Raw genomic sequence first — 23,379 nt, 5'->3', positions numbered from 1 at the left:
TTGATACTGTCATGGAGATGGATGACATTGTAGTTGGGATTATTGACAGCGAGGGGATTTCCTGCTTCCAATACCTCCCTCATCCGGTTGGAGTCTTCAGGGGTCGTACAGTATGGGTGGATGGTAGGAGTTAGTACTTTCGTAGCAACAAATGATACTTCTGGGACGGTTCCGTCAAAAGGGAGTGCAGGGACGTATTGGTTCGCCATGACCTTGAGTTGCAGAGAAACAGAGAAAAACCAGTAAAGAAGATGAGAGGTTTTGTGGAAGAAATTGTGCGTTAATGGATACGTGAATTTAGCAAAGTTGAAGGAGAGGTTTTTAAGAGTGGGGTCATGATTTCAACATAGGTTGCGAACTTCCAAACTTCTTGTCATGCGGCGATCAAGGAGTGGCGTTTGGAAGTCCGATGGCGGCGGGCAAGTTGGAAGTCCCAAGATAGGAGGAGATGTAGGCCCGTCGTTGGGCCCGACAGTTGATTAAGGGGTTTCTCAGGGTAGTCGGTTGGACTAGCCGTCCATCTAAGAAGATAAGGCGACCAAGAGGCGGTCACTTGATCCGATCGGTTGGCCCGTAGTCGGACCAAATGAGGTCGGGCAAAAGAAGACGGCCGATACAGAGGTCGGGCCAAACGAGGTCGGGCAAAGGAATACGGCCAATATAGAGGTCGGGCGAAGTAAGACGGCCGATATGGAGGTCGGGCCAAATGAGGTCAAGCGAAGTAAGACGGCCGATACGGGGGTCGGGCCAAATGAGGTCGGGCGAAGTAAGACGGCCGATACGGAGGTCGGGCCAAATGAGGTCGGGCGAAGTAAGACGGGTGATACGGAGGTCAGACAAGAGAAAATGGGGCGACCGATGAATCGTCTGAACGGATGGTTGTTCAGCCATTAGAGGGGACTAAATGGTGGTTGCTCGAATGGGCAATTGAGTAGTCGTTCAAGACTAGCCGTCCATTTAAAGAGGTAAAGTGCCCAGAGGTGGTCGATCGAGTCAGTTGAGTTCTTTTGGTGGGAGCGGTTGGTGAAACATTTAAAACACGTATCATTGGAGGAGGAATTGGTGGGCGATTGAGAATGGTCGCTGTAACCGTTCAGATAACGGTTTCAACCATTTTCTTTAATGAGTATTTAAGGATTTAGGTTTATTTTAGAAATTATCTTCAAATCTCAGAAAAACTCAACTTGTTTGCAAATTTCTTTTGGGGGTCATCTTCTATTTTTCATGTATTTTACTGCTTTATGCTACAAATAAAGTTTTATTCAAGTTCGATATTATTGTCGAATTATACTTTGTTTTGTTGAAAAATTGCATCAACAAATATAAAAATAAAAAAAATAAGAGTTTAATTTGATATTTTTTAAAATAAATAAATAAAATAAAATCAAATGGTGTGTTGAATATTTAAGTTTTGAATTTGAATTTTGAATAGTAAATTTAAATATATTTTTTATATTATATAAATAGCTATTTATGTGATATTTTTTTATACAAAATTGATTTTTAGTAACATGATATAATAAATAAAAAAATAAGAATTTGATTTGATAATTTTGAAGAAAAAATACAGTAAATAAACTTAACAATGTGTTTGGTTGGGGTTAGAATTTTAGTTTGAGTATTGATAGTAGAATTTTTCAATTTGAATAATTATTAACATGAATATGCATTGATATGATATTTTGATATAAAAATATTTTTTTAATATAATATAAAAATATAAAAAAATTTAATTTGATATTTTTAAGAAGAAAATTATGCAAATTAATACTAACAAAATGTTTGGTTGAATGTTTAAAATTTGAATATTAATATTTTTTAAAATTTAAATTATTTATTTATATTATATAAATATATATTAACGTCATAAGTTTAATGTAAAATTATTTTTTAATATAATCTAAAAAATAGTAATTTTATTTAATATATTAAATTTGGAAAAAATTAAAAAATTAGGTTGTTTTTACTCGGAGAGGGAGAGAAAGGAGAGTAATTGTGGTGACAGCAACTGCAGTCATATCATGGTGCTGTTTTCTCACTGTGCGCTGTTTCATGATTACCTGCATGTATAATATGATAGACGTGTTATTTCACATTTATTTTATAGGGGTATTTTATTGGATTTTTAAAACGGACAATTGGGGATAAATCTCTCTGTCCATTTATCAATTGAGATTCAGTCCCTATGGATAAATTCTTTGTATGCACTCCCCGGTTATTATTTTTCTTTCTTTCTTCCCCTATTTCCTCGATTCTTCTTCTCCTTTCCTTCCAGACAGTTTTATTCGCACTGAAAATTTTCTCGTCCGTTGAATCCTCTCTCATATGGTCGGAATCAACTTTTCTTCGCCCAGTTTCCGGTGTGAAAAACTCTCTCCCCTTCTTCCCACGGACGGTTCGCTGTTCTTTCTCCGATATTCCGTCTACTTAGCTATCCGTCCTCCCTCTGTACACCCAGTTTGATGTCGTGTGAGGTCGCGCGCTTTGGTGGGAGAAGCTTCTCAGACCGTCGTCCGAGGTCACGCTTCGGTGGGAGAATTTTCAAGGACCGTCATCCAAGGTTGCGCACTTCAATAACATTTGGATTAGTAAGAAAATTGTTATTTTTAGGGTTTTGTGGAAAATGTTGATGCTTGTTGAACTAGTAGAAATTTATACATGAAGTATGAGATTTGTGTAGTGGGTAATTTTTTGGTGATTTTGATAATTAATTTTTTTGGTGATTTTGATAGAAAATTTTGTTGGTAACTAGTTTGTAAATGTTATATTTGTGAATTGGGTAATTTATTGTTATTTGAGAATCAGTAATCACTAGAATTCTAGGTTAACATATGATTTTAGTCTATTATGTGTAAGATTGTCGAATCGCCGATATGACATAATATAATTCATACATACATTGGTTTGATCGTTAGGTTCCGATGGACACAGAGAAAAAGTAGTTTGAAATTATTAATTATATGTTCGTACGAAGGTGAGCATCATGTAATTGGTTTAGAAGAGGGCACCACGCTCGAGGATCTTTACCGGAATCTATCAAAAAGATGGAATAAGGTGAGTGTTGAGGCGGTAAAACTCCAATATATTGCACTTATTCAGAAAAGCTACATGACGTTATTATGTGACGATGATGTCGCCAATATGTGGAGAATGCATATCTTGTTAAAGGTAATGTTTGTGGATATGATTGCACGGTGTAGAAGCGAGCACCGGAGCATGCCTCTCCGAAGCACGGTTGGACGCATGTACGTTACTCATCATTTGTAATTAAGTAGTCTTTATTCAACTTTGTTATAGAATGCTCACACAATTGTGCCTTATGAAAGAATGCAGTCTGTAAGCACTTATAATGCAGTCTGTAAGCACTTATAATGTCATGTTCAACACATCTAAAAACATGTTTATAGGTTACGTTAGTAATAATTCTTTCATGATATTGGCATACAACAATACCGTGGTATATCGTTGCGATGTTGTTTGTAGGTAGTAAGTATCCACCTCCGCGATTGTGTAGTAGCGCGGTGCAGAACGAACCACGAAGAGATTGTAAAGATATGTAGTGGGGATATAACGTCTTGAAGGTATTTAACGATTTTCACTCATTCTTTACACGTCACTGTCAATATCCTCTAGCAATCCGGTTTAGGTAGGTGTACCATGATCGATGCGTTGAAATTTCGCGTAGCCCGTGGCATTTACTGCATCACGTAGCCTACTGCGGTGAATAGATGCAGTTGTTCTTTTAAATACCCTGGATGACACGGTAGGTAACCGTAGAAACCATGGACATACTCTGTTGAGTAAGATGGGTACCCATGTTTTTTTATTTACGAAGAAAAGATCTATTACCATATAAAATTAGAACTACTTACATATGACAGAATTTTTATTCTTATTATTGTATTTGTAATGCAGGGGTGAGGCCGAATGTTCGGGATTGAAAGAAGATGGCGCAAGTGGTATCTTTATTCCCAATGAAAGTACTAGTCTAATTGCAATGTAGAGATGGATTGTCGGGGAAGGTCAGACATTCAAGGGACCGCAGGAGTTTAGAAAGTTATTGAAGAATTATTCTATTGCCACTCATAAACACTTCAAGTACCAAAAGAATGATTCGAGCAAAATTATTGTGCATCGACAAAGGCTATGGTTGGCGTATTTATGCATCCTTCCATGCTCGTGATGCGTCATTCAGCATTCGTAAGTGCAATTTACATCACATATGTACTCTGAGTCTATTGCAATCAAGATATCATCCAGCAGCCGATGCGAACTAGATTTCTGAAGTCTACAAAGATAAGATACTCTCTATGCCAGCGTATAAGGCATCCAACATCCGGGAGCATATCCAAACAGATTATGGGATTGACGTGAAATATCATAAAGCATGGCGTGGCAAGGAGAATGCGATAAGGGCAGTTAATGGTTGAGGTAGAGACAGTTTCTCACAACTTCCGTGTTACTGTCATGCACTTCGGGAGTCAAATCCGGGAAGTATTATAGACTGCGAAGTTGAGTAGGCAACCAAACGTTTCCAGCATCTTTTTGTTTGTTTAGGTGCATGCCGGCTGGGGTTTTTGAGGGGTTGCAGGCCCCTACTCTTTCTTGATGGGACACATATAAAAAACAAACACAAAGGGTGTCTGCTAAGTACAATTGCAGTGGATGGGGATGATGGGATGTTTACTTTAGCATTTTGTGGTACATAATTTGATATTAGCTACGGTTGTCATTTTGTTAGAATGTTGGGTATAGTTGTTCGTGTGTGTTGTTTTCCATGCGATCTGTTATACGTTGGAAACATTTGTAGTTATTTGTGTTCTTATTTGTTGGCCCGTGACTTCATTATCCAATCACACCCAGAATGTTGGGCAAATTCACTATTCAGAGGCACTTGTTGGGGAATAATAAATAATAACATTGCTGAGTCATGGAATAGTTGGGAGAGATCCGCGAGGTCAATGCCATTCGTTGGGATGTTGGATACCATTAGAAGGCAAGTGATGGTAATGATGAATGAACGCCGCGAAAAGTCGGAGATAATGCATGGAAGGCTTTGTCCAAAACAGGAGAGCAAGTTGGCACTGTCATACATGGCGTCTCGACGGCTACAGTGCAGTTCATCCTCTAGAATTGTATTCAAGGTAACAGATTGTAATGAAAGATACGCAGTCGATTTGGAGGCGCGCAAATGCTCTTGTTGAGAATGGCAAATGTTCAGATTGCCCTGCAAGCATGCCTGCGCTTGCATTGAAAAATGCAGTATGTCAATTTGTGATTTTTGCGATCTTTACTATAGCATTGAATGCTACAGAAAAACGTATCAGGAACCAATAAATCTCGTACCGACGCATGATATGGACGTGATTGTTGACATTCAGGCGGACCAAATTCACCCTCCTCCGTCGTCTGTCCAACCAGGCCGGCCAAAGAAGCGAAGGTTCGAATCCCAGCAGGTAAAAAATCCACGAAAATGTGGTCGTTGTGGGCGTCTTGGACATAATAGAAGAAGTTGCAAGCAACAAATGGATTAGCGAACCTTTTTTTCATTGTACATCTTTTTGTCTTTCAGGAGTATATATTAAGACAGTAGGTATGTATTCAATAGCTATATTGTAATTTTTTTTGTGTCTCTAGGATGTAACCGGTTGGATCCACCGACTTATTTGCAGTAGTAAGTGGTATGTAGCCCTTTCACGCAGGTATATGATGAAGTTGTGGAGGTTCATAGTTATATTCTGCAGGTATATTTTTCATGTACTGAGGCATTTGATGATATAGCTCTGTAGGGACGGATGGTTAATGTAATATCTAATTGTTTTGAAGGTACATGCTATCCTATTTTTTGGTTATTACTAGGAGTTATAGTTGTTGTATTAAACTCGTCATACTAACCAACTGCATATGTCATACAACTTAAGTATTTGTTGATGTCTTCTTTAACCATCAGTAGTAAATACATGCTATTTGAAGTAAAAAAAAAGACCGTTTCCCCAGCCACAGGTAACCAGGGCATACATAATTGCAACTGAAGTATAATGTCACGGTTGTTGTAAGTACGCAGTAGCTTACGGAGGGTATATGCATTAATGATTCCAACATATAGGGTTGCGGTCCGAGTACAAACCATATCTCATTTTGTTTCTATGGTATTTAAATTGTATTACCGTGTAATAACTTGGAGGCATAGTATTGATTAAAATTTAGCACACAACTAAGTACTAGACTTCCACTTGCCACACAACTATATTGTGGTTATATTATTGTGTCTATTCTATTGTGTTCTAATTCAATTAACGGGTAAGCGATGTAAGTTTTATCTGTGGCCTAAAACACGCCATTCAAGATTATAGGGTTGATGAGAAACACTACCATGATTAAGCCAATACACTCTTACCATCATTTTAAGTAATTTCGACACGATTCGATAAATTCACTAAATTCCTTCATCACTTGGACAACTAAAAAAAAAAAAAAGTAGCACATAAAGAGTATTTAAAATTTAATTTCAAAATTCAAAACTCAAACAAACATATAAAATTTTAGCATATATATATATTTTTAATAGTAAAGGAGTGGGGTTGGGGCCGTTGGAACAAGTATGCACGTACTCTCTCTTGCTTTCTCTCTCCATATATTTTTAATAATTTATTTAATATTTTAAATTAAATTTGTTATTAAATTTATATAGAATTTGTTTATTTAGTACTACTATTTTTTTTAATGATTATTTTATATTATAATACTCTTGTATTCAATTATAGTTTTTCTATAAAAGAATAAAATATACTCTTCTATATTATTCGGAATTTTATAGTATATTAAAAAAATAATAATATTTTTTATTTAAAAGAAATGTATAAAATAATTTTAATATATTTTTATTTGTACTTTATATATAAATTAATTGTATGTATTATCATTTAATTACTTTTATTATAATAAAAAATAAATATTTTTTTATTAGATAGACGAAAATAATAAAATAATACTTTTAATTGAGATAAAAATAATATACTTCTTCTGTCACTTAACAAATTATCCATTTTTTCATTTTGGTCTGTCTCGTAACAAAATATTCATTTTTTTAATAACTATATTATCTACCTAACATTACAAATACCCTTACAACTTTGAATATATTAAACAAATGTCGGTACATTTATATCACACAATACTAATAAAGTCATTTTAGTCATTTGTACTTTATTCCTACTATATTTCAATATAATACTCCATCCGTCCCGCAAGAAGAGCACCGTTTGCTTTTTACACGTAAAGTTTATTAGTATTATATTAGTTTATAGTAAAAAAGACAAAAATGTCCCTATTACTATGGTGTGTTATAAAAGTGATGGTATTTGTGTAATATATTGTAAGTTGTAAAAGTATTTATTATGTTAGGTACGTAGTACAATTACTAAATTAGGAAATGGTACCGTTGTTTTGGGATGGACAAAAGTAGAAAATGGTATTCTTTTTATGTGACGGAAAAAATACTAATATTTCTAAAATTCCTTACAAAAATTAAACGAATACATAGATATGGGACGGTAGGAGTATATTATATATACTGAAAATTATATTAATAAAAAAATTATTTAGGTGAATAAAATTTGATAGCTTGTATATGATTTGTTATATTTATCTATATATTTATTTATTTATTACAAACATTATGTTACAATTTATTATTTATTAGTTATAATGAAAGTTCTTTCAATTCTTTCTCGAGTATACCGATTCAAGTATTGATATTTTTTAATATTTGTTTAATGAAATATTGTTAAAAATATACTCTTTTTGTTAATTATATTTATATTATTTTTTAAAATTTTCGTTAAATTTATATACAATTTTTTTATAATTAGCAATTTTACTAACTCACAATTTATTATTCAATTATTTTTTTAAAAAATAAGTTATTTGTGATTGGTTTTTCTATTAATCACATTATTTATTTTTTAATAAATTTTCTATATAATAGTGTCACTTTATTTTTCACCGATCACACTTTTGCATAAATATATTATTATTTCTTAGTACCATAGTCAAATAAAATAACATAATTATATCGAATGTAGAAAATATTTATTATTCCATATAGCATAAAAATAAAATTATTTATTATCTATCATAAAAAAAGCTATATTTTAGAAAATACATTCATATATGTATATTTTTATCACTTCACTTATTATAAAAAGTAAAAATAAATAAATAAATATTGTATTAAAATCTATGCCAAAAATAAATAAATCTATTTTTTAATAACGAAAAAAGTATATATTTTTTTAATATTTTTTTGGTTTTGTTCATTTCATATGTAAAGTTTTCAATTAATATTAAAAATAATATTATCTGGTGAAATAAAAATATCTTAAATTTTTTACATGAGTTTTAATATAGGTCTATTTTTATTTTTATTTTATTTATTTTTAATATTGTACCTTTAGGGTAAAAAAAAATACAAAAATAGTATTCCCTTCATCCTCTAATTAATTATTATTATTTTTTTATTTTAGTTTATTTTATAATAAAATATTTATTTTTTTTTTGACTAACTGTACTTCCTACTTAATATTGAAATATATTTACAATTTGCAATATACTTCATTACACAAATCTCGTTATGTTTATATTATACTATATTAATAAGGTTATAATAGAAAGAAAAAAACAATTTTACCCCAAATTTTAATTTCATAGCTAAAAGTTAAAATAAATAGAAGTATATTAATTTTATTATTATAATATATATTTATTTATAAATACAGTAAAATGAAAGAAAAACCCTAACCACCAGTCCACCACGACCAGGCGCCCTCCCCTTCTTCTCTCTTCTCTCTTCTCTTCTGCATAGTATTTCTTCTCCCTTCTTCTCCATGTCCGCCGACGTTCTTCTTCTCCCCGCCGCCCGTCGCCGGAAGTGAGGCATTATTCTTCTCCATGTCCGCCGACGTTTTTCTTCTCCCCGCCGCCCGTCGCCGGAAGTGAGGCATTATCCAAATTTTTTATTTTATTTTATTTTTTCCTTCCACTTTCTCCGTCTCTTCTTTGTACTTTCCTTCTCTTCCGGCCGCGATCTTCACCGGTAAGTCTGTAATATTTTCTTTTTTCAAAAAAAGATAAAATAAAAAAATATATGAACCGGCGGTTCGACGGCCGGTTCAGGTTAGAATCCGCGAACCGGCGGGCGGTTTGGTTTCGAAACAAGTCTATAGAAAGTAAAATCATTTCACATTCTGTCATTTTCCCAACATAAAATTTTCATGAGAGAAATTCTCTCTTCACCATGATGAACGCAAACGCAGCAGCTGGAATCGCTCCTCCGCCGCCGCCGTTACGGCAGAAGCGCTTCAAAAATACAATTAGAATAAAGTTTTTATTCGTTTTTTTCTCTTTATACATTTTTCCTCTTGGTATCAAGTTCTGGATTGTGAAATGTTTTTATTTGCTTTCTTTGTTTCAGCTATTACCAAATCTCTGGAAAACTTGTTGGAAGAGATTCTCCTCTCTCTCTGCTCAAAACTTCTTAGCGAAGAAAAAGAAGAAAGAGTTCTTATATTCTGGTACGTGAGTTGAGTTAGATTACTGTAGGTAAGCAGTGAGTTAGAATGCATATTTGTTTTGATCTTGTTATATCTCATTAGCACTTAATATAATGAATAGGTTAGATTGTATTTTTAGTAAGAAGCACTGCATATCTTTTAGCGATAGCATTGATATTGTTTTTCAGGTCATATTTATAATGATGTTTATTGTTAGTGAGTTCAATTATTGTTTATTATGATGTTCATTGTTGAGCAAAATTGAATATTATTTTATTTTATTTTATAGATCTGCATTCCTTTTGTTATTAGTATGTTATCATTCTAATAAACTTTCTCTATTTGAAAGAAAAAATAAATAAAAACAATAATAGAAATTGTTTCAACTCTTAACTTTGTCTGCCATATATATCACATGATAATCATTGATTTCTGTAATGCAATTACAAGTGAACGACCGAAAAGTATAGAATAACAACAAAAAACAGACACACTCACTCGCTAATGTCATGGTCAGTTAGTCACTTGAATACCAACAAAATATATTGAAATGAAGTTGAGAATTAAAAGTAACAAACATTATATATTTTGAATATTGTCATTGAAGTTTTATATAACTTAATCGTTACACATGCTTACAATTTTATGTTTTATTCTCTTGTCAGTTTAAGGAAACATGTAAGGACATTAATGAGATTGTTTGAACACTTTCGCTTCAAAGTCGCCAAGGATCCCGTAATTGTCTCTATAGACTATTTTATTGTTCATATATGGTTGCACACGCGCACATACAAAATAAATATATATGCACAATTTGATGGTTTATTTATTGAGCAGTCTTTCGAAAGATTTAAATGGGGAGAAGTCCAAATCTTGATTGGCACCTATGGTGATACGATTGGGGTATGATTTAGAACTTTTTATTTTAAATCATTGCTTATTGGTTATTGAGGTTTAAATGTTATATTTCAGGTATGCCTGTCAGCAGAAGTGACCACGATGATATATTTTTCAGGGTGGTTCACCTATAAGCGGTAAGCAATATGAACTCTTGTGATATTTTTTCAGTTTTATTAATGACTGTTTTGCTTTTTCTAGCGTCCAACAGTCGTTATATGATGTCAATGAATTTTATAGGTACACGTTTTGGTCTGATGCTGGATTTAATGAAATGGAGGAGTTTGTGGAGTGGCCAAAAACGTACATTTTTCTTTAAGAAGGATCTGCGACGTCATTATTTTAAAATTGTAATGTTTTTGTAATCTTGAATAGCTCATTCGTTTAATTTACTTTACCTTATTTTTCAGGGTGGTTCACCTATAAGCGGTAAGCAATATGAACTCTTGTGATATTTTTTCAGTTTTATTAATGACTGTTTTGCTTTTTCTAGCGTCCAACAGTCGTTATATGATGTCAATGAATTTTATAGGTACACGTTTTGGTCTGATGCTGGATTTAATGAAATGGAGGAGTTTGTGGAGTGGCCAAAAACGTACATTTTCTTTAAGAAGGATCTGCGACGTCATTATTTTAAAATTGTAATGTTTTTGTAATCTTGAATAGCTCATTCCACTACCAAAAAAAGGGCTATTCACCACGGGTTGAGAGTCCGTAACAATAAAATCGTAACAAATAGATATATTAGTTACGACAAAATCCGTGACGAAAAAAAAAAACCCGGTCAACGTTTTAGGTTCTGTCGTTACGCAAAAAATATCGTAACAAATAATGAGATGGTAGAATTTGGTCAAAATAACATTAGTTACGTAAAGTGTTCGTAACTACTGGTATTTAATTTTTTATTTTTGGAAAAGTTAAATTAAAAAAAAAAAAAAAAAAAAGTAAAATACTGGATTGACGCTTTCATTCCAGAAACGATCAAAATGGACAAAAACGCTATATCATCCCACACTTAGACAAATTAGGGCATCTGGTTCATTTCCCTCGTTCGCTTCTCACAGTCGCCCGCGATCCGATTTCCTGTAGCTGCCGACGACGACGCGCGAGGTGAAATCGATCCGTCCCTGGGATCTACTCCGGCGCACCTCACCCAGGTAAGGTTTTGAAGGTAGCTCGAAAAAGATTTTGTATTACGCGAGGTATCTTCGACAAATTAGGGCATAATCTCATTTCTCCCTTGTAGAAAACTCGATCGAGTTTCCTTCCTCTGAACCTGCAGGACGACGAGCATTGTGAAATCAACGGAAACGAGGGATCTACTCCGGCATCTAGGTAAGGTTTTTAAGTTTTCTCCCGAAAGATTTGGTATTACTCCAAAGTTCTTCGCCTCTTTCTCGGTATGGATATAGTCTTACATTTTAACTCCATTTGTTTGGGCTTTATCGTGTGTAACATTTGAGGTGAATTTGTATTCCTTTGTCCAGAAGGAGAGTTTTTTTGGTTGAATTTATTTTTTTGATATTTATCTTTAATTTATAGTTAAACACCAAGTGCAATGCTTTACTGTATGTTAAATTTATGAGGTATTTCTTTGTTCTGGTAGCTTAAATGTTAGATTAAAACATATTAGCTCAATCCTCTTGCTAATTTGTTCAGAATACAAAGTAATACATTACGTCAGGAAACTTAATTCGGCTGTTGGGAAGCATTTAACAAGATTTATGAATTGCGAAATACCTCAAGTTGCATGCTTCTTGAACTGCAGTTCAGTTTTCTGATCGTAGGTAATTTACTATCAGATTTCGTTATCCTGCATTTGTAGTATGCGTATACACATACAGTCACCCATACATATATTCATTATAGCATTTCTATAAATTAAGGATAAAATCCAGGGCTTATTTACACTTTGCATTGAGAGTAGGGAGTAGAGAGTAGAGAGTAAAGGATGAGGGCGAGAGTAGTAATGTGAGAAGAAGATGATGCAAATGCAGTTTTGGTGGAAACAGATACAGTGAATCTTGTGGCTTTGGTGCTGTGTACTATTCCTATTTGTATCCCTCTAATTGGGGTAGAGAGCCATTTCTGTACCTCTATATATATATATATGTATATCTATCTCAAAATTCTTATAGTACACGTCTTCCATCTCAATCTCCATCTTCCAGTCCCATATAGATAGATAGATAGATAGATATAGTGGTTGCAGCATACACACGGATGTCCCCCCCATACTCCCCATGTCTTGTCAATTTCAGAAACTTTTTCACTTCTTTCTCACTCTCTCTTGCTGCTGATGTGTCTATTTGTGACGGCCCAGCATTTGTGACGGGAAATATATCCATATAATACTATTTACATTGCATCTATGGAAGATTTTTAAGTGGTGAGGGCTGCTGATTTTGGTCCATGTGCGTTAATGTTGTGATAAATTATAATGCTAGCGTCATGAAGAGCATCCATGTTTCCTATTATATCGGTGAAGGTTATGTTGTACTTATATGTTTTTGGTTGCATGTTTTGTTGATGGAATCGCATGTATATTATATTGCTAGATGGATAGGAGTTGGATAGACGATGCGAACCATATCTCCGCTCAATATTTGGACGGGGTCAGGGCTTTCTTAGATTTCGCATTTAAAGATCGTAGCTCTGAATCTTGCATCTATTGCCCCTGTACATCTTGCGGAAATCGCTTAACAAAATCTCGTAGAGATGTCTTGCTCCATTGTATTCGTTATGGATTCGACCAAACCTACAAGGTTTGGACTTGCCACGGAGAAGGAGAGGTGAACCCTGCTGTTGCAAACGACAATATGCCAATGCGTTGGGAGGAGGAACTAGAACTTCTATTGCGAGAGTGTGCATATACAGAGCACACCGATCCGGGGCCCAGTGGAAATGAACCTCATAGGGATGACGAAAATGAACATATACATCATGGCAGTAAGGGGTATAGAAAGATGTTAGAAGATGTAGAGAAAGAGCTCATACCAGGGTGCAAGAAGATGAGTAGACTCTCGTTTATCGCACGGCTTTTGCACTTGAAGGTTTTGTGCCACTGGTCTAATAATTCTATTGATTTGCTGTTAGAGCTGTTACGGGATGCACTTCCAGACGATGTTGTCCTTCCGAAGAACTTCTATGAGGCTAATAAGCTGACCAAGGACTTGGGGTTCACATGCAAGACTATCCATGCGTGCATCAACAATTGCATGTTGTTTACCGGGGAAGATGTTGACCGTGAGGTTTGTGTTGTGTGTGGGGAAAAGCGATTTACACAGGGTAAAGATAGATCTCCAGTGAAGAAGTTAAGGTACTTTCCATTAATTCCGCGATTGCAGCGATGGTACGTATCTTCCAAAACTGCATCTTCTATGAGATGGCATGCCGAAGGGCGTGTAGACGATGGCAAGATGCGTCATCCAGCAGATAGTCCTGCGTGGAAGAGTTTCGATCATCGGTACCCGACGTTCTCTGAGGAGATTCGCAACGTACGCCTCGGTCTGGCCACTGACGGTTTCAACCCTTTTGGGAATATGAGTGTGAGTTATAGTATTTGGCCCGTCGTACTTGTGATATATAACCTACCTCCGTGGCTGTGCATGAAGCAACCATCGTTCATCCTCTCTACGATTATAGACGGCCCGCATGGCCCGGGGGATCGGATTGATGTCTTCCTTCAACCTTTGATCGATGAGCTTAAGGAGCTTTGGTATGATGGTGTTCGGACGTACGATGCGAGTACTAAGGAGGATTTCCAGATGCGAGCTGCATTGCTGTGGACTATTAGTGATTTTCCCGGTTACGGTATGTTGTCAGGGTGGCCGACTCGTGGGGCGAATGCATGCCCTGTTTGTGGTTTAAAAACTCATTCCAGATACCTGAAAAATGGACATAAGTATAGCTATTGCGGGCATCGACGGTTCCTGCCGGCTGGGCATAGAATGCGCTTTGATAAACATGCATTTGACGGTTCGATGAGCTTTGATGGAAAGCCTTCTCGCTTGACCGGCGCTGAACTTCTGCAGCAGCTTCAGGATATGCCTACTGAGTATCGTACGGTTGACTTGATTGAGAAACGCATTGCACAGGGGTCTCGCAAGCGTCGCCGGGGGGTGGACGGGCAGCAACAGGTGTGGAAAAAAAAGAGCATATTCTTTCAGCTCCCTTATTGGTCTGAGAATGAGGTACGTCACAACCTCGACTTGATGCACATTGAAAAGAATGTGTGTGAGAATGTACTGTATACATTGTTGGGAACTAAGGGGAAAACAAAGGACAATCTGAACACGAGGAAAGACTTACAGTTGATGCAAATACGTAGTTCTTTACACCCGGTATCGGGTCCTAGGGGCGCTATATATTTGCCGGCAGCTACGTACACCATGAGTAACCCCGAAAAACGGATATTCCTATCTGTGTTGAAGGACCTCCGACCACCTCATGGGTTCAGTTCAAACTTATCGCGTCGTGTGAAGGTAGAACAACAACTAATATGGGGACTTAAGAGCCACGATTGCCATGTTCTTATGCAACGAATTCTACCTATTGCTGCCCGACGGTATACCCTTGAAACGCAATTATTTTAATTAACATGATATATGCCTCCTCTAAATATAACTGAAGGTGCTGATTCAACACTTCCTGTAGGTGTCTTCCCAAAAATGTTGTGCTCGTGTTGATTGAACTTTGTAACTTCTTCAATTCGATGTGCTCAGCTCATAACACAGTTCGTGAACTGGAGCGAATCCAAGAAAGAATTTCTTTGACGCTATGCCATCTTGAAAAGCTATTCCCACCTTCATTCTTTGATGTAATGGAGCATCTGCCTATCCATTTGGCTGAGGAGGCTATGGTGGCCGGTCCGGTGCAGTACCGGTGGATGTATCCCATTGAGCGGTACTTGGGTACTCTGAAGAGGTACGTACGGAACAGGGCACAACCTGAGGGTTCGATTGCACGTGGATACCTCATGGAAGAATGCGTGACTTTCTGCTCAAGATATCTCGGAGACATAGAGACCAAAGAGAACCGGGCTGCTCGAGGGGAGGAGGACGGGACACAACACGGGAAAGGATTGTTTGGTTCTAGGTTCAATCTTGATTACAATACGATGCACCAAATTCATTGCTACATCCTAGGAAATATAGATGAAATCAGTCCGTTGCGAAGGTTTTTTCACATCAATTTAACAATACTTGTATGCGTATCCGACCTGTGTTGAATATCTTCGACTTTTATTTTTGCACTGTAGGATTCACCTTGATACTATTAGGTCATGTCGAACTCGCGCACCCCCACGTGAGGTGCACCAGCAGCACAACGAACAATTTGCGTCTTGGTTTCAATCATATGTGAGTACCGCCTACATCGTCCGTACGTGGTATCTTGACTACACTCCCAAAAAACATTGAAATCACGAGTGTTCATGAACTACTTTACATCAAATGTAGGTAGATGATCCGACGAATAATGATGAGTGCCCAATCTCAGCGGAGATCCGTGCATTGGCGGGTGGACCATTATGCAATGCAACACGGTACTCTTCGTGCATTGTGTCAGGAATACGCTATCGTGTTCAAGACCGGGATGCAAGGAAGAGGACACAGTGTGCAGGTGTTATGGTTACGGCAGATACAGTGAGTTATGCCTCAGCTAGGGACCATAACCCACGAGAAGGTTCCGTGGCATATTACGGGATTCTTACGGACATTGTGGAAGTGTACTATAGCAATCAACAGAAGTATCTCCTTTTAAAATGTGACTGGGTGGATCTGGAGAGGGGCGTTAAAGAGGATGAGTTCAAATATAAATGTGTGAACTTTAAGTATTTGATGTACCCCAAGAACTTGCCCACGGATGAGCCTTTCATCTTAGCGACCCAAGCCTCTCAGGTGTGGTACATTGCAGACCCGGTTGATGAAGGTTGGAGCGTTGTCGTTCCGGTGTCACGGCGAGACACGTATGACGTGTATAGTACGATCGATCATAGATTCAGCACAGGGTTACCTTTAGATGACGGAGGCAATGTTAGAGGAGCAGCCGATTACTGGCTAAGGGAAGGTATTGAGGGGCAAGTAGTAGAAGATGCAGGGCAGATGGACCATGCCGATACTTCGCCTTCGGATTCGGAGGAATCCTCCGAAGATGATGGTGCTTAGCGCAGAATCAAATAAGCGGGCATTTTTGGTAGTATGCGAATATAGCCTAATTGGCCCATTTTTGATGGTTTGGCAACCACGCAACCTTTTTGAGTTCGCAGTTCAGAATAAATTACACATCTCAACAGATGGTCATCTATGTGGGGAGGGGGGGTCGGTGATTGAAGTACGTAATAGGTAACCACTTTCGGACATGCATGCCATCGTTCATAGGCCCTGTTTTCGCTTGATTTGCTGAAGCACTTTGCATCCATTATGCGCGCGCAGGATGTTATGATTTTTTCCGAATATGTCAACGCGGATAAGCTCTTTACCCCCGTTTGCGTATGCTGAAGCAATTTACCCTGATTAATTGCAGTAACTATTATGTGAATTTCTCGTAATATGTCACTTCATAAGCTTTGTTGTGATAAGTGTGTTTTGATTTTCTCCTAATATACGTTTTCATACTGCCAACTAACACTGCTGTCTTGCAGGTTATGGGCAAATCTCAACGTGCTGCCGTTGGAGGGTCACAGGATCCGGCAGTCTCTCCCGCAAGACGTTTTACCCGGGCATCCGCACGTAACAGCCCCCTAGAGGCAACTCATCCCGCAAGCAGGAATCCATCGCCCATCCGCAATCCCACAAAGAAAGTGACAAAACGGAAGGGATCTCGGGTCTCGCCACTGCTCCAGCGACTCCGGTCCATCACATCAGAGTGGGAGAAAGAGCGCGATGCTCGTGGTCAAAGCATGAAGCCAACATCTTCCACTCGAAGGGCAGTGCTTCAGGATTCAGAGGGCCCTTTGGAGGTAATGTGGTTCCTTTGCCGAAAGCATGTCCTTATTTGAACTCTCAGTATAACACTACAATAGGCTGACACTGTTAACCCCAACAGGAACATGATGATAGGGATGTTCCATCACTTTATGATCCGACGGCACTGACACAGGATGACGATGATACAATCCCCCCCACACAAGCAGATGACGAGACACTTCCGCCGACGCAGGACATGGAGACTGCAGAGAGTGATATGCCACTCTTGGATGAAGGGCCAGGCTCCGACCCCACTCTGATGACAGGAACAGAGGCGGGCAATATGGCACCATTGGACGAGATGACATCGCACGACGGTTTGGAAATTAGCCTTCAAAGATTACCGATTACATTTAGTGACTTCATATTTTGCATGTAATATCCTTATTAGAACATGTAATCTCCTGTTTGTGTCAGCTGGTTCGTCAAAGAAAAAGCAGGGGAGAGGGGCGGCACGAATGCCGCGTGGATGGGGAAAAGATCACAGGATGCTTGTATTCACATCGCCGGATGGTAAAAGCATCGTCGGACCCGACGTAAACGAGTACAAGACAGCCATTGGGGTCATTGCACGCAACGGAGCTCGACTTCCTCTACATTACCCCACGTTCGCTGAGATACCGGAGACGAAGAGACAGGGTGCATGGATGGAGGTTCAGGTGATGCAAACTTCATTAAATTGAAAGTTCTTTTATTTCATATAGATTCTTATATATGGCCCTACCATCTTCTCCGGACCTGGTGGAAACCGTGTGAAACGGCATTCCAGAGTAACAGCGGATTACCAGACTCAGCGGAGAAAGTGGTCTTGGCTGACCTAAGGGAAGTTTGGAGGCACTGGAAATACAGCATCAAATCAACTTACTTCAATCCGATCGAGGACGATGAAGAAGCACTGAAGAAGGTTCCCTCAAGCAGGATTGTGCCCGATCAGTGGCCGAAGTTGGTTGAGTATTGGCGCGACGAGAAGGTGAAGGTACGCATAGGAACATGCCAAATTAATATACGTTAAATCTGCACGGGCATGGACTGAGAACTAAATAACTTTGATTGACGTAGCTTCAATCCAAGAAAAATGCGTCGAACGTAGCGAAAAGAAGCTTTCCACATCGTACTGGGCGGAAGTCATTCACGACTCTGGCAGAGGAGGTACCTTTTATTACAATTAAGTAATTAGTCATGTCATGCTCCATCCCCATATTTTCCTCTCCTGTATTTCATTATGTTTTCGATGACAGAAGGCCTTGTATTGCTGCAGATCAAGGCAAAGGGGAAGGACCCCGACAATCTGGAGATTTGGATTTCCAGTCGCACACAAGGCAAGGGAAAGGATGACCAAGAAACCGAGGAGATATTGGTAGAATAAATTCGTTCCCAACTTAGTTACAATTCAGTCAGTATTTACATCTCTAACAACAAGAGCAAGTTCGGCCTCACTTAAATCTTTCTTGTAGACTTATTTACAGAATGAGCTAAACAAGGTTCCCCCTGAAGGGCGGACTCCCTCTGTTCGGGAGACTCTGTACCGACGGGCCCTTGGGGGAAAGATTAAGAAGCGGTCAAAGGTCGACAGTGCGGCAAGTTCAGCTCATCCCCGCAGCGAGTCAACTGGTTTAACAGACAGTGTAGCATTCCAGCATGGGTGGGAACAACTACAGAATGGAATGGAGGAGCTGAAGGCAATGATGGATGAGTTCAAAACCATCAAGGCTGATGTGTATGCATTCATGCACAGAAACTCCGGAGCGGTTACTGGCCAGGCAGTAAGTATTCATAATCCCTGACCTGTTTGGTATGAGTATCACATGAGATTTGGATGGCGAAGGAATTTACCATCCTCGGCATGTTATATGATAGGGCACATCTCGTATTGATTCAGTCCCTGAGATTCCCAGGCCTGTGTCCGAGCCAAGCATGACGGTATGATTCCGTGACGCCCTGGAGTTTCTTAGAAATCAGTGCAGTGTCTAATTTAGGCTACTCTTGACTGCGTACTACCTTATCCAACTCATATGCCCTGTCTGTTGTAGGTCGGCACACATGTGCTTCTATTATCCCGCACCGGTGAGAAAAAAGTTGTTGCAGAGGGACTTCTGCTCTGCCCCCCTGGGCCAGGTTGGTCCGGTATCTTTGAGGATGTTTAATTAAACTTTTAATATGCCTCAGCGAGATATCGTAGGTTTTCGTGACTGTTCAGGCCTCATATTGCGTATTAGCATGGATTCACTAAGTGTAGAAGTATACAATGATACGATCCGTGGATTTCCAAAGCGATGTAGACTGTTAATGTAGGGGTGGTAAAATAACTGCTATTATGACGACCTATGTTTATTGAAGGATGTTTGGTTTAAAGATCAAGCTGCAATTACATAGGAAATTAGGGTATAATGTGCTTCGCTACCTAACTCATGAATGTAATACCATGTACTGTACGACATGTCTGAATGTACGTACTCCTCTTGTTCTAGTTCCAAAGTATTACACTTATAATGTCTGTGTTATGACATGTTATATATACAGTTCGAACGTCTGTTGATATATATGCTTGAATGTAATCAAAAATTGCTCTTGTGAATGCTGTAGGTGACACACTTTCCTTGGTCAAGGTCTTCGTGACATCCGCGTCAGTCCCGGACACACCCCTTATTTTGCCGACCATTTCTGGGGCGACTACCCTTCGCGATGTCGTCGGCGAAGATCCTATTGAGTGGAGCTACAAGGACGTAAGGATCTACTTTAATACCTTTCTTGTATTGCCTTCCGAAATTTATAAGAAGTATGACTTAAAGTAATCTCTGTGTTGGCAATTGCAGCTCATGCGCCGGGCTTGAAATGTTGGTACCGATACACCCATGTTAATTGCCCCGTTTGTCATATGGATTGAATGTCGAACCTGTCTTTGGATGGATTGTCTTGAGTTTTTGTTGAACTATGTCTGGAATTGATGCGTAGACCTTTGTGGTTTGAATTCGTATGGTGAAAAATGTGCCTAATGGGATTGATGGATAACCGTATTTGCTTATTGCGTTGTTTACTTGTGTTTGAACTGTTAAGCACGTTTTGCGGAACAGGTTGTTGATGTGTAGATACTAGTAGGCTTGTTCTATGGGTTGCTTTACTTTGTTTGTAGGTATGGAATTCAGATTTTAATATGAATTAATGTTTGCGCGGGGCGTAATGATGATGATGTTTATAGCAATCTTTGTATTCGTAATTTATTTTCGTATCATACGCATCACAGCAGGTCCATTTGTTACGAACAATTTCAATTGCAGCGTACCCCCTGTTTTTCACAATACGCTATTTTTCCGTAACAAAAGGCCAGAAAATCGTTACAAAAAGTGGTCTTTGGATATTTGTTGTTACAGACGGTTTCGTGACTATAAGTAGGTAATATTTTTTTTACGGGGTTCAATGCCGTTACAAATAGTCGTAACAAAAACCAAGTTCTGACAACCGGTCAATGGAAAACACTTGTAACGCGAGGAACTTCCGTAACAAATACCGTAACTAAAAGTCCTGCCACACGCGCGGAAGGATCTACCTTTCGTTACGAGAGAAAATTCGTAACAAACATCGTAACAAATACCATACTTCAGGGAGCGTTGACCGATCGTAATAGTTACGAAAAGTGGCGTGGCAAAAAACATTCGTTACGCGAGTACACATTACGGAAAAAAGTCGTAACAAAGGCGTAGCAAATACGCAAATTGCACGAAATATGGCTTTTTGTTACGATTTTCCGGCCGTAATAGAAAACAGTTTTTTTGGTAGTGTTCGTTTAATTTACTTTACCTTATTTTCCTAGGTACCTTAGAATTACAATAAAATAACAATTGGATTGTTGCAGTTGCATCGTGCAGGTCATCTAAAGAGGAGGCTACGAGTGGACGATGATGACTTGAAGGAGGTGGACTCTTGGAAAAAAAGTATAAAGCAAATAAAAGCCAAAAGGTATTTCTTATTTATGGTAATAGACTTCATTGTTCTTAAAAAACACACGGAAAAAAGAGAAGAAAGTTAAATGATTTTAATTTGCAGGAAGAAATAGGTATGGCTGCTTAATAGAAACTGGGTAGCGCAGGTATTGATATGCATGTGATATCATTATGATTATGATTGTATGTATATAATAAATTTGATCAAATTATTTTATATTTGATTTAATAGAATCCTTATATCCTTTATAAGGGTATTCCAACGAGCAAGTGGCTTTGGAATATTTGGATGGCTAGAAGAGCCGGAAGGAGGTACTAATTATATAAAAACTTGTACGGTGTTTTACATTGAATTAATTACTGATTATTATTATTATTATTATTAGGACGGTAGTTAATTAACTAATTTCTTGATTTCAATGCATGTAAAAATTCATTGAGCAAGGTAAGTGAGTCATGATGATCAAATTTTGGTCTAGAAAGGCAGAAACAAAGACTGATGCAGATTCTGCAGTTAGTTACTGAGAATATATCATATGAGATATACATGCATGCATACGTATATACATCTGAAGTTGTTTGGCTTTTTTACTACAGTATAAATCTAGTGAATGAATAATCATAAAAGAATTTGCTGCATAATAAAGCTTTTATATATATATATATACATACACCACTCACTAAACGACAATATTAGAATTACGACTTATGTGATGAATTCTGTGATGTTTTTTTTTTCTTCTTTTTAAAAGAAATCACCAATTTCCTGTACTTACTTGCATTCGAATCACATCACTTTTGTTCATAAAATTTGATTTTCAGAATTATGTGGCAAAAGAATGCGGAAATTGCTTGTATTGTATTGATATAAAATTTGGTATATTATTACTTTTAAGTATGGTATTGACATATCGAAAAATGATATACCATATAATGTGAAATGAATTTTTGTAGGACTACATTACCTGAATTTTTAAGAATAATAAATTAGTGGTACTAATTCGTTTTTAAGGATTCTAGGGTTGAAATTGGTCAATCCAAATTCAGTTTGGCAATCCACTGAGACCATCCGCAATGGGAGGGAGGCGCTTCCAACTTAGTGCCTCCTATTTTAAAATATTATATTTAAATATATATATATATATATCATATTTTTATTAATTTATTTGATTTAAAGATTATATTTAAATTTATTATATAAATTTTATTTAATATTTGTAATAATAGAAAATTTAAATTTTTTCTTATTTTTATTTTAAAAAGTTTTTAATGAATATTTTATAAAACATTTAATCTAACACTCCCTCCGTCCCATCGGTATTGAACCATTTGATTAGAACACTGGTATTTAAGGTGGGATGTTTAATTAGTTAATAATAATTAGTTATGATATTATTATATTTTTTTTTGTATAATTAATAATATTTATATTTTTAAAGTAAATTTAACATATATGATTAAAAAAATTAAAATATATGTTTAAATATTTAAAAATTATATAGCAATTAAAAAATATATGCAATATGAATATCATTTTGTAGAGAATAAAATTTTTTATAATACAAGTAAATAAAAAAATATTTTTGTTTATTTATAATTAATATAAACCAATTTTATAAAAGATATGTAGTTTTAACTATAAATAAAAATATTTATTTTTTTAATGAGAGATGCAGAAATTAAGGGGTTTTGAGTGTCCTATATCATTTATTGATGTTGTATGTTATGTAGTTAATTAAATTATTTATATTTATTAAATATGTTTTGATTTAATAATTTTTACCAAAAATAGAAATGTGTCAATTGGAACATACAAAAATGAAAATAATGTCAATTCTGGTGGGACCGAGGGAGTATCTACTATTAATTTAATTATAATTATTGATTAAAAATATATATTTTTATTAAATATATAACTTAATTAAAATTACACATAATACAAACAAAAATAAAATAAAAATACATGAAAACATTCATAAATTTAAATATATTCTTACTTTTGCTTAATCAATTCGTCTGGCTCAA

The 23,379-nt window shown here is 36.8% G+C and overlaps 4 protein-coding genes and 1 long non-coding RNA gene across 7 annotated transcripts; all 5 read left to right on the top strand.

The window, feature by feature from the left end:
• Window positions 1-10,570: 10,570 nt before the first annotated feature.
• Window positions 10,571-14,765, top strand: LOC127239561 (uncharacterized). The gene is made up of 5 exons (XM_051257766.1): window positions 10,571-10,585; window positions 10,981-11,605; window positions 11,695-11,783; window positions 13,007-14,697; window positions 14,762-14,765. Exons 4-5 carry the CDS (start codon window positions 13,007-13,009, stop codon window positions 14,763-14,765), a joined length of 1,695 nt encoding a protein of 564 aa, XP_051113723.1. The 5' UTR covers window positions 10,571-10,585; window positions 10,981-11,605; window positions 11,695-11,783.
• Window positions 14,739-15,742, top strand: LOC127239954 (uncharacterized). Its single transcript, XM_051258351.1, has 2 exons — window positions 14,739-15,015; window positions 15,105-15,742. The coding sequence occupies exons 1-2, from the start codon at window positions 14,765-14,767 to the stop codon at window positions 15,676-15,678; spliced, it is 825 nt and encodes a 274-aa protein (XP_051114308.1). The 5' UTR covers window positions 14,739-14,764; the 3' UTR covers window positions 15,679-15,742.
• A 9-nt stretch (window positions 15,743-15,751) lies between these two features.
• LOC127239560 (uncharacterized) lies at window positions 15,752-16,615 on the top strand. The gene is made up of 2 exons (XM_051257765.1): window positions 15,752-15,808; window positions 15,908-16,615. The coding sequence occupies exon 2, from the start codon at window positions 16,076-16,078 to the stop codon at window positions 16,613-16,615; it is 540 nt and encodes a 179-aa protein (XP_051113722.1). The 5' UTR covers window positions 15,752-15,808; window positions 15,908-16,075.
• On the top strand, window positions 16,553-20,595 carry LOC127239953 (uncharacterized). Of its 3 annotated transcripts, none has more exons than XM_051258350.1 (12): window positions 16,553-16,792; window positions 17,092-17,409; window positions 17,496-17,733; window positions 17,834-18,075; window positions 18,186-18,392; window positions 18,476-18,565; window positions 18,675-18,773; window positions 18,871-19,179; window positions 19,274-19,336; window positions 19,447-19,531; window positions 20,000-20,139; window positions 20,230-20,592. In XM_051258350.1, exons 2-12 carry the CDS (start codon window positions 17,095-17,097, stop codon window positions 20,245-20,247), a joined length of 1,806 nt encoding a protein of 601 aa, XP_051114307.1. In that variant the 5' UTR covers window positions 16,553-16,792; window positions 17,092-17,094; the 3' UTR covers window positions 20,248-20,592. The 3 variants fall into 3 exon arrangements, with proteins under 3 accessions (XP_051114307.1, XP_051114306.1, XP_051114305.1); XM_051258349.1 differs by lacking the exon at window positions 16,553-16,792 and adding an exon at window positions 16,883-16,939 and having other exon boundaries at window positions 18,883-19,179; window positions 20,230-20,595; XM_051258348.1 differs by lacking the exon at window positions 16,553-16,792 and adding an exon at window positions 16,883-16,939 and having other exon boundaries at window positions 20,230-20,593.
• An 888-nt stretch (window positions 20,596-21,483) lies between these two features.
• Window positions 21,484-21,958, top strand: LOC127239956 (uncharacterized). The gene is made up of 3 exons (XR_007836265.1): window positions 21,484-21,500; window positions 21,608-21,666; window positions 21,800-21,958. It is a non-coding gene; the product is annotated as an uncharacterized LOC127239956 (long non-coding RNA).
• The last annotated feature ends 1,421 nt before the right edge of the window (window positions 21,959-23,379 follow it).

This window comes from Andrographis paniculata, unplaced genomic scaffold, assembly GCF_009805555.1.
Source record: "Andrographis paniculata isolate CXL003 unplaced genomic scaffold, ASM980555v1 Contig78END, whole genome shotgun sequence".
Classification (NCBI taxonomy): Eukaryota; Viridiplantae; Streptophyta; class Magnoliopsida; order Lamiales; family Acanthaceae; genus Andrographis; species Andrographis paniculata.
The sequence above is the reverse complement of the archived record's forward strand: the minus strand, read 5'-3'. Positions and strand labels throughout refer to the sequence as shown.

What these genes read in the sequence shown, in the direction of transcription:
- LOC127239953 (XM_051258348.1), top strand. Translation starts at nt 16,889, where the DNA reads ATGATTTTTTCCGAATATGTCAACGCGGATAAGCTCTTTACCCCCGTT. An exon ending in TCACGACTCTGGCAGAGGAG is followed by an intron (nt 18,566 to 18,674) that starts GTACCTTTTATT and finishes GTATTGCTGCAG; the next exon opens with ATCAAGGCAAAGGGGAAGGA. An exon ending in AAGAAACCGAGGAGATATTG is followed by an intron (nt 18,774 to 18,870) that starts GTAGAATAAATT and finishes TCTTTCTTGTAG; the next exon opens with ACTTATTTACAGAATGAGCT.
- LOC127239954 (XM_051258351.1), top strand. Translation starts at nt 14,765, where the DNA reads ATGCAAATACGTAGTTCTTTACACCCGGTATCGGGTCCTAGGGGCGCT. An exon ending in CTACCTATTGCTGCCCGACG is followed by an intron (nt 15,016 to 15,104) that starts GTATACCCTTGA and finishes CACTTCCTGTAG; the next exon opens with GTGTCTTCCCAAAAATGTTG.
- LOC127239560 (XM_051257765.1), top strand. Translation starts at nt 16,076, where the DNA reads ATGGTTACGGCAGATACAGTGAGTTATGCCTCAGCTAGGGACCATAAC.
- LOC127239561 (XM_051257766.1), top strand. Translation starts at nt 13,007, where the DNA reads ATGGATAGGAGTTGGATAGACGATGCGAACCATATCTCCGCTCAATAT.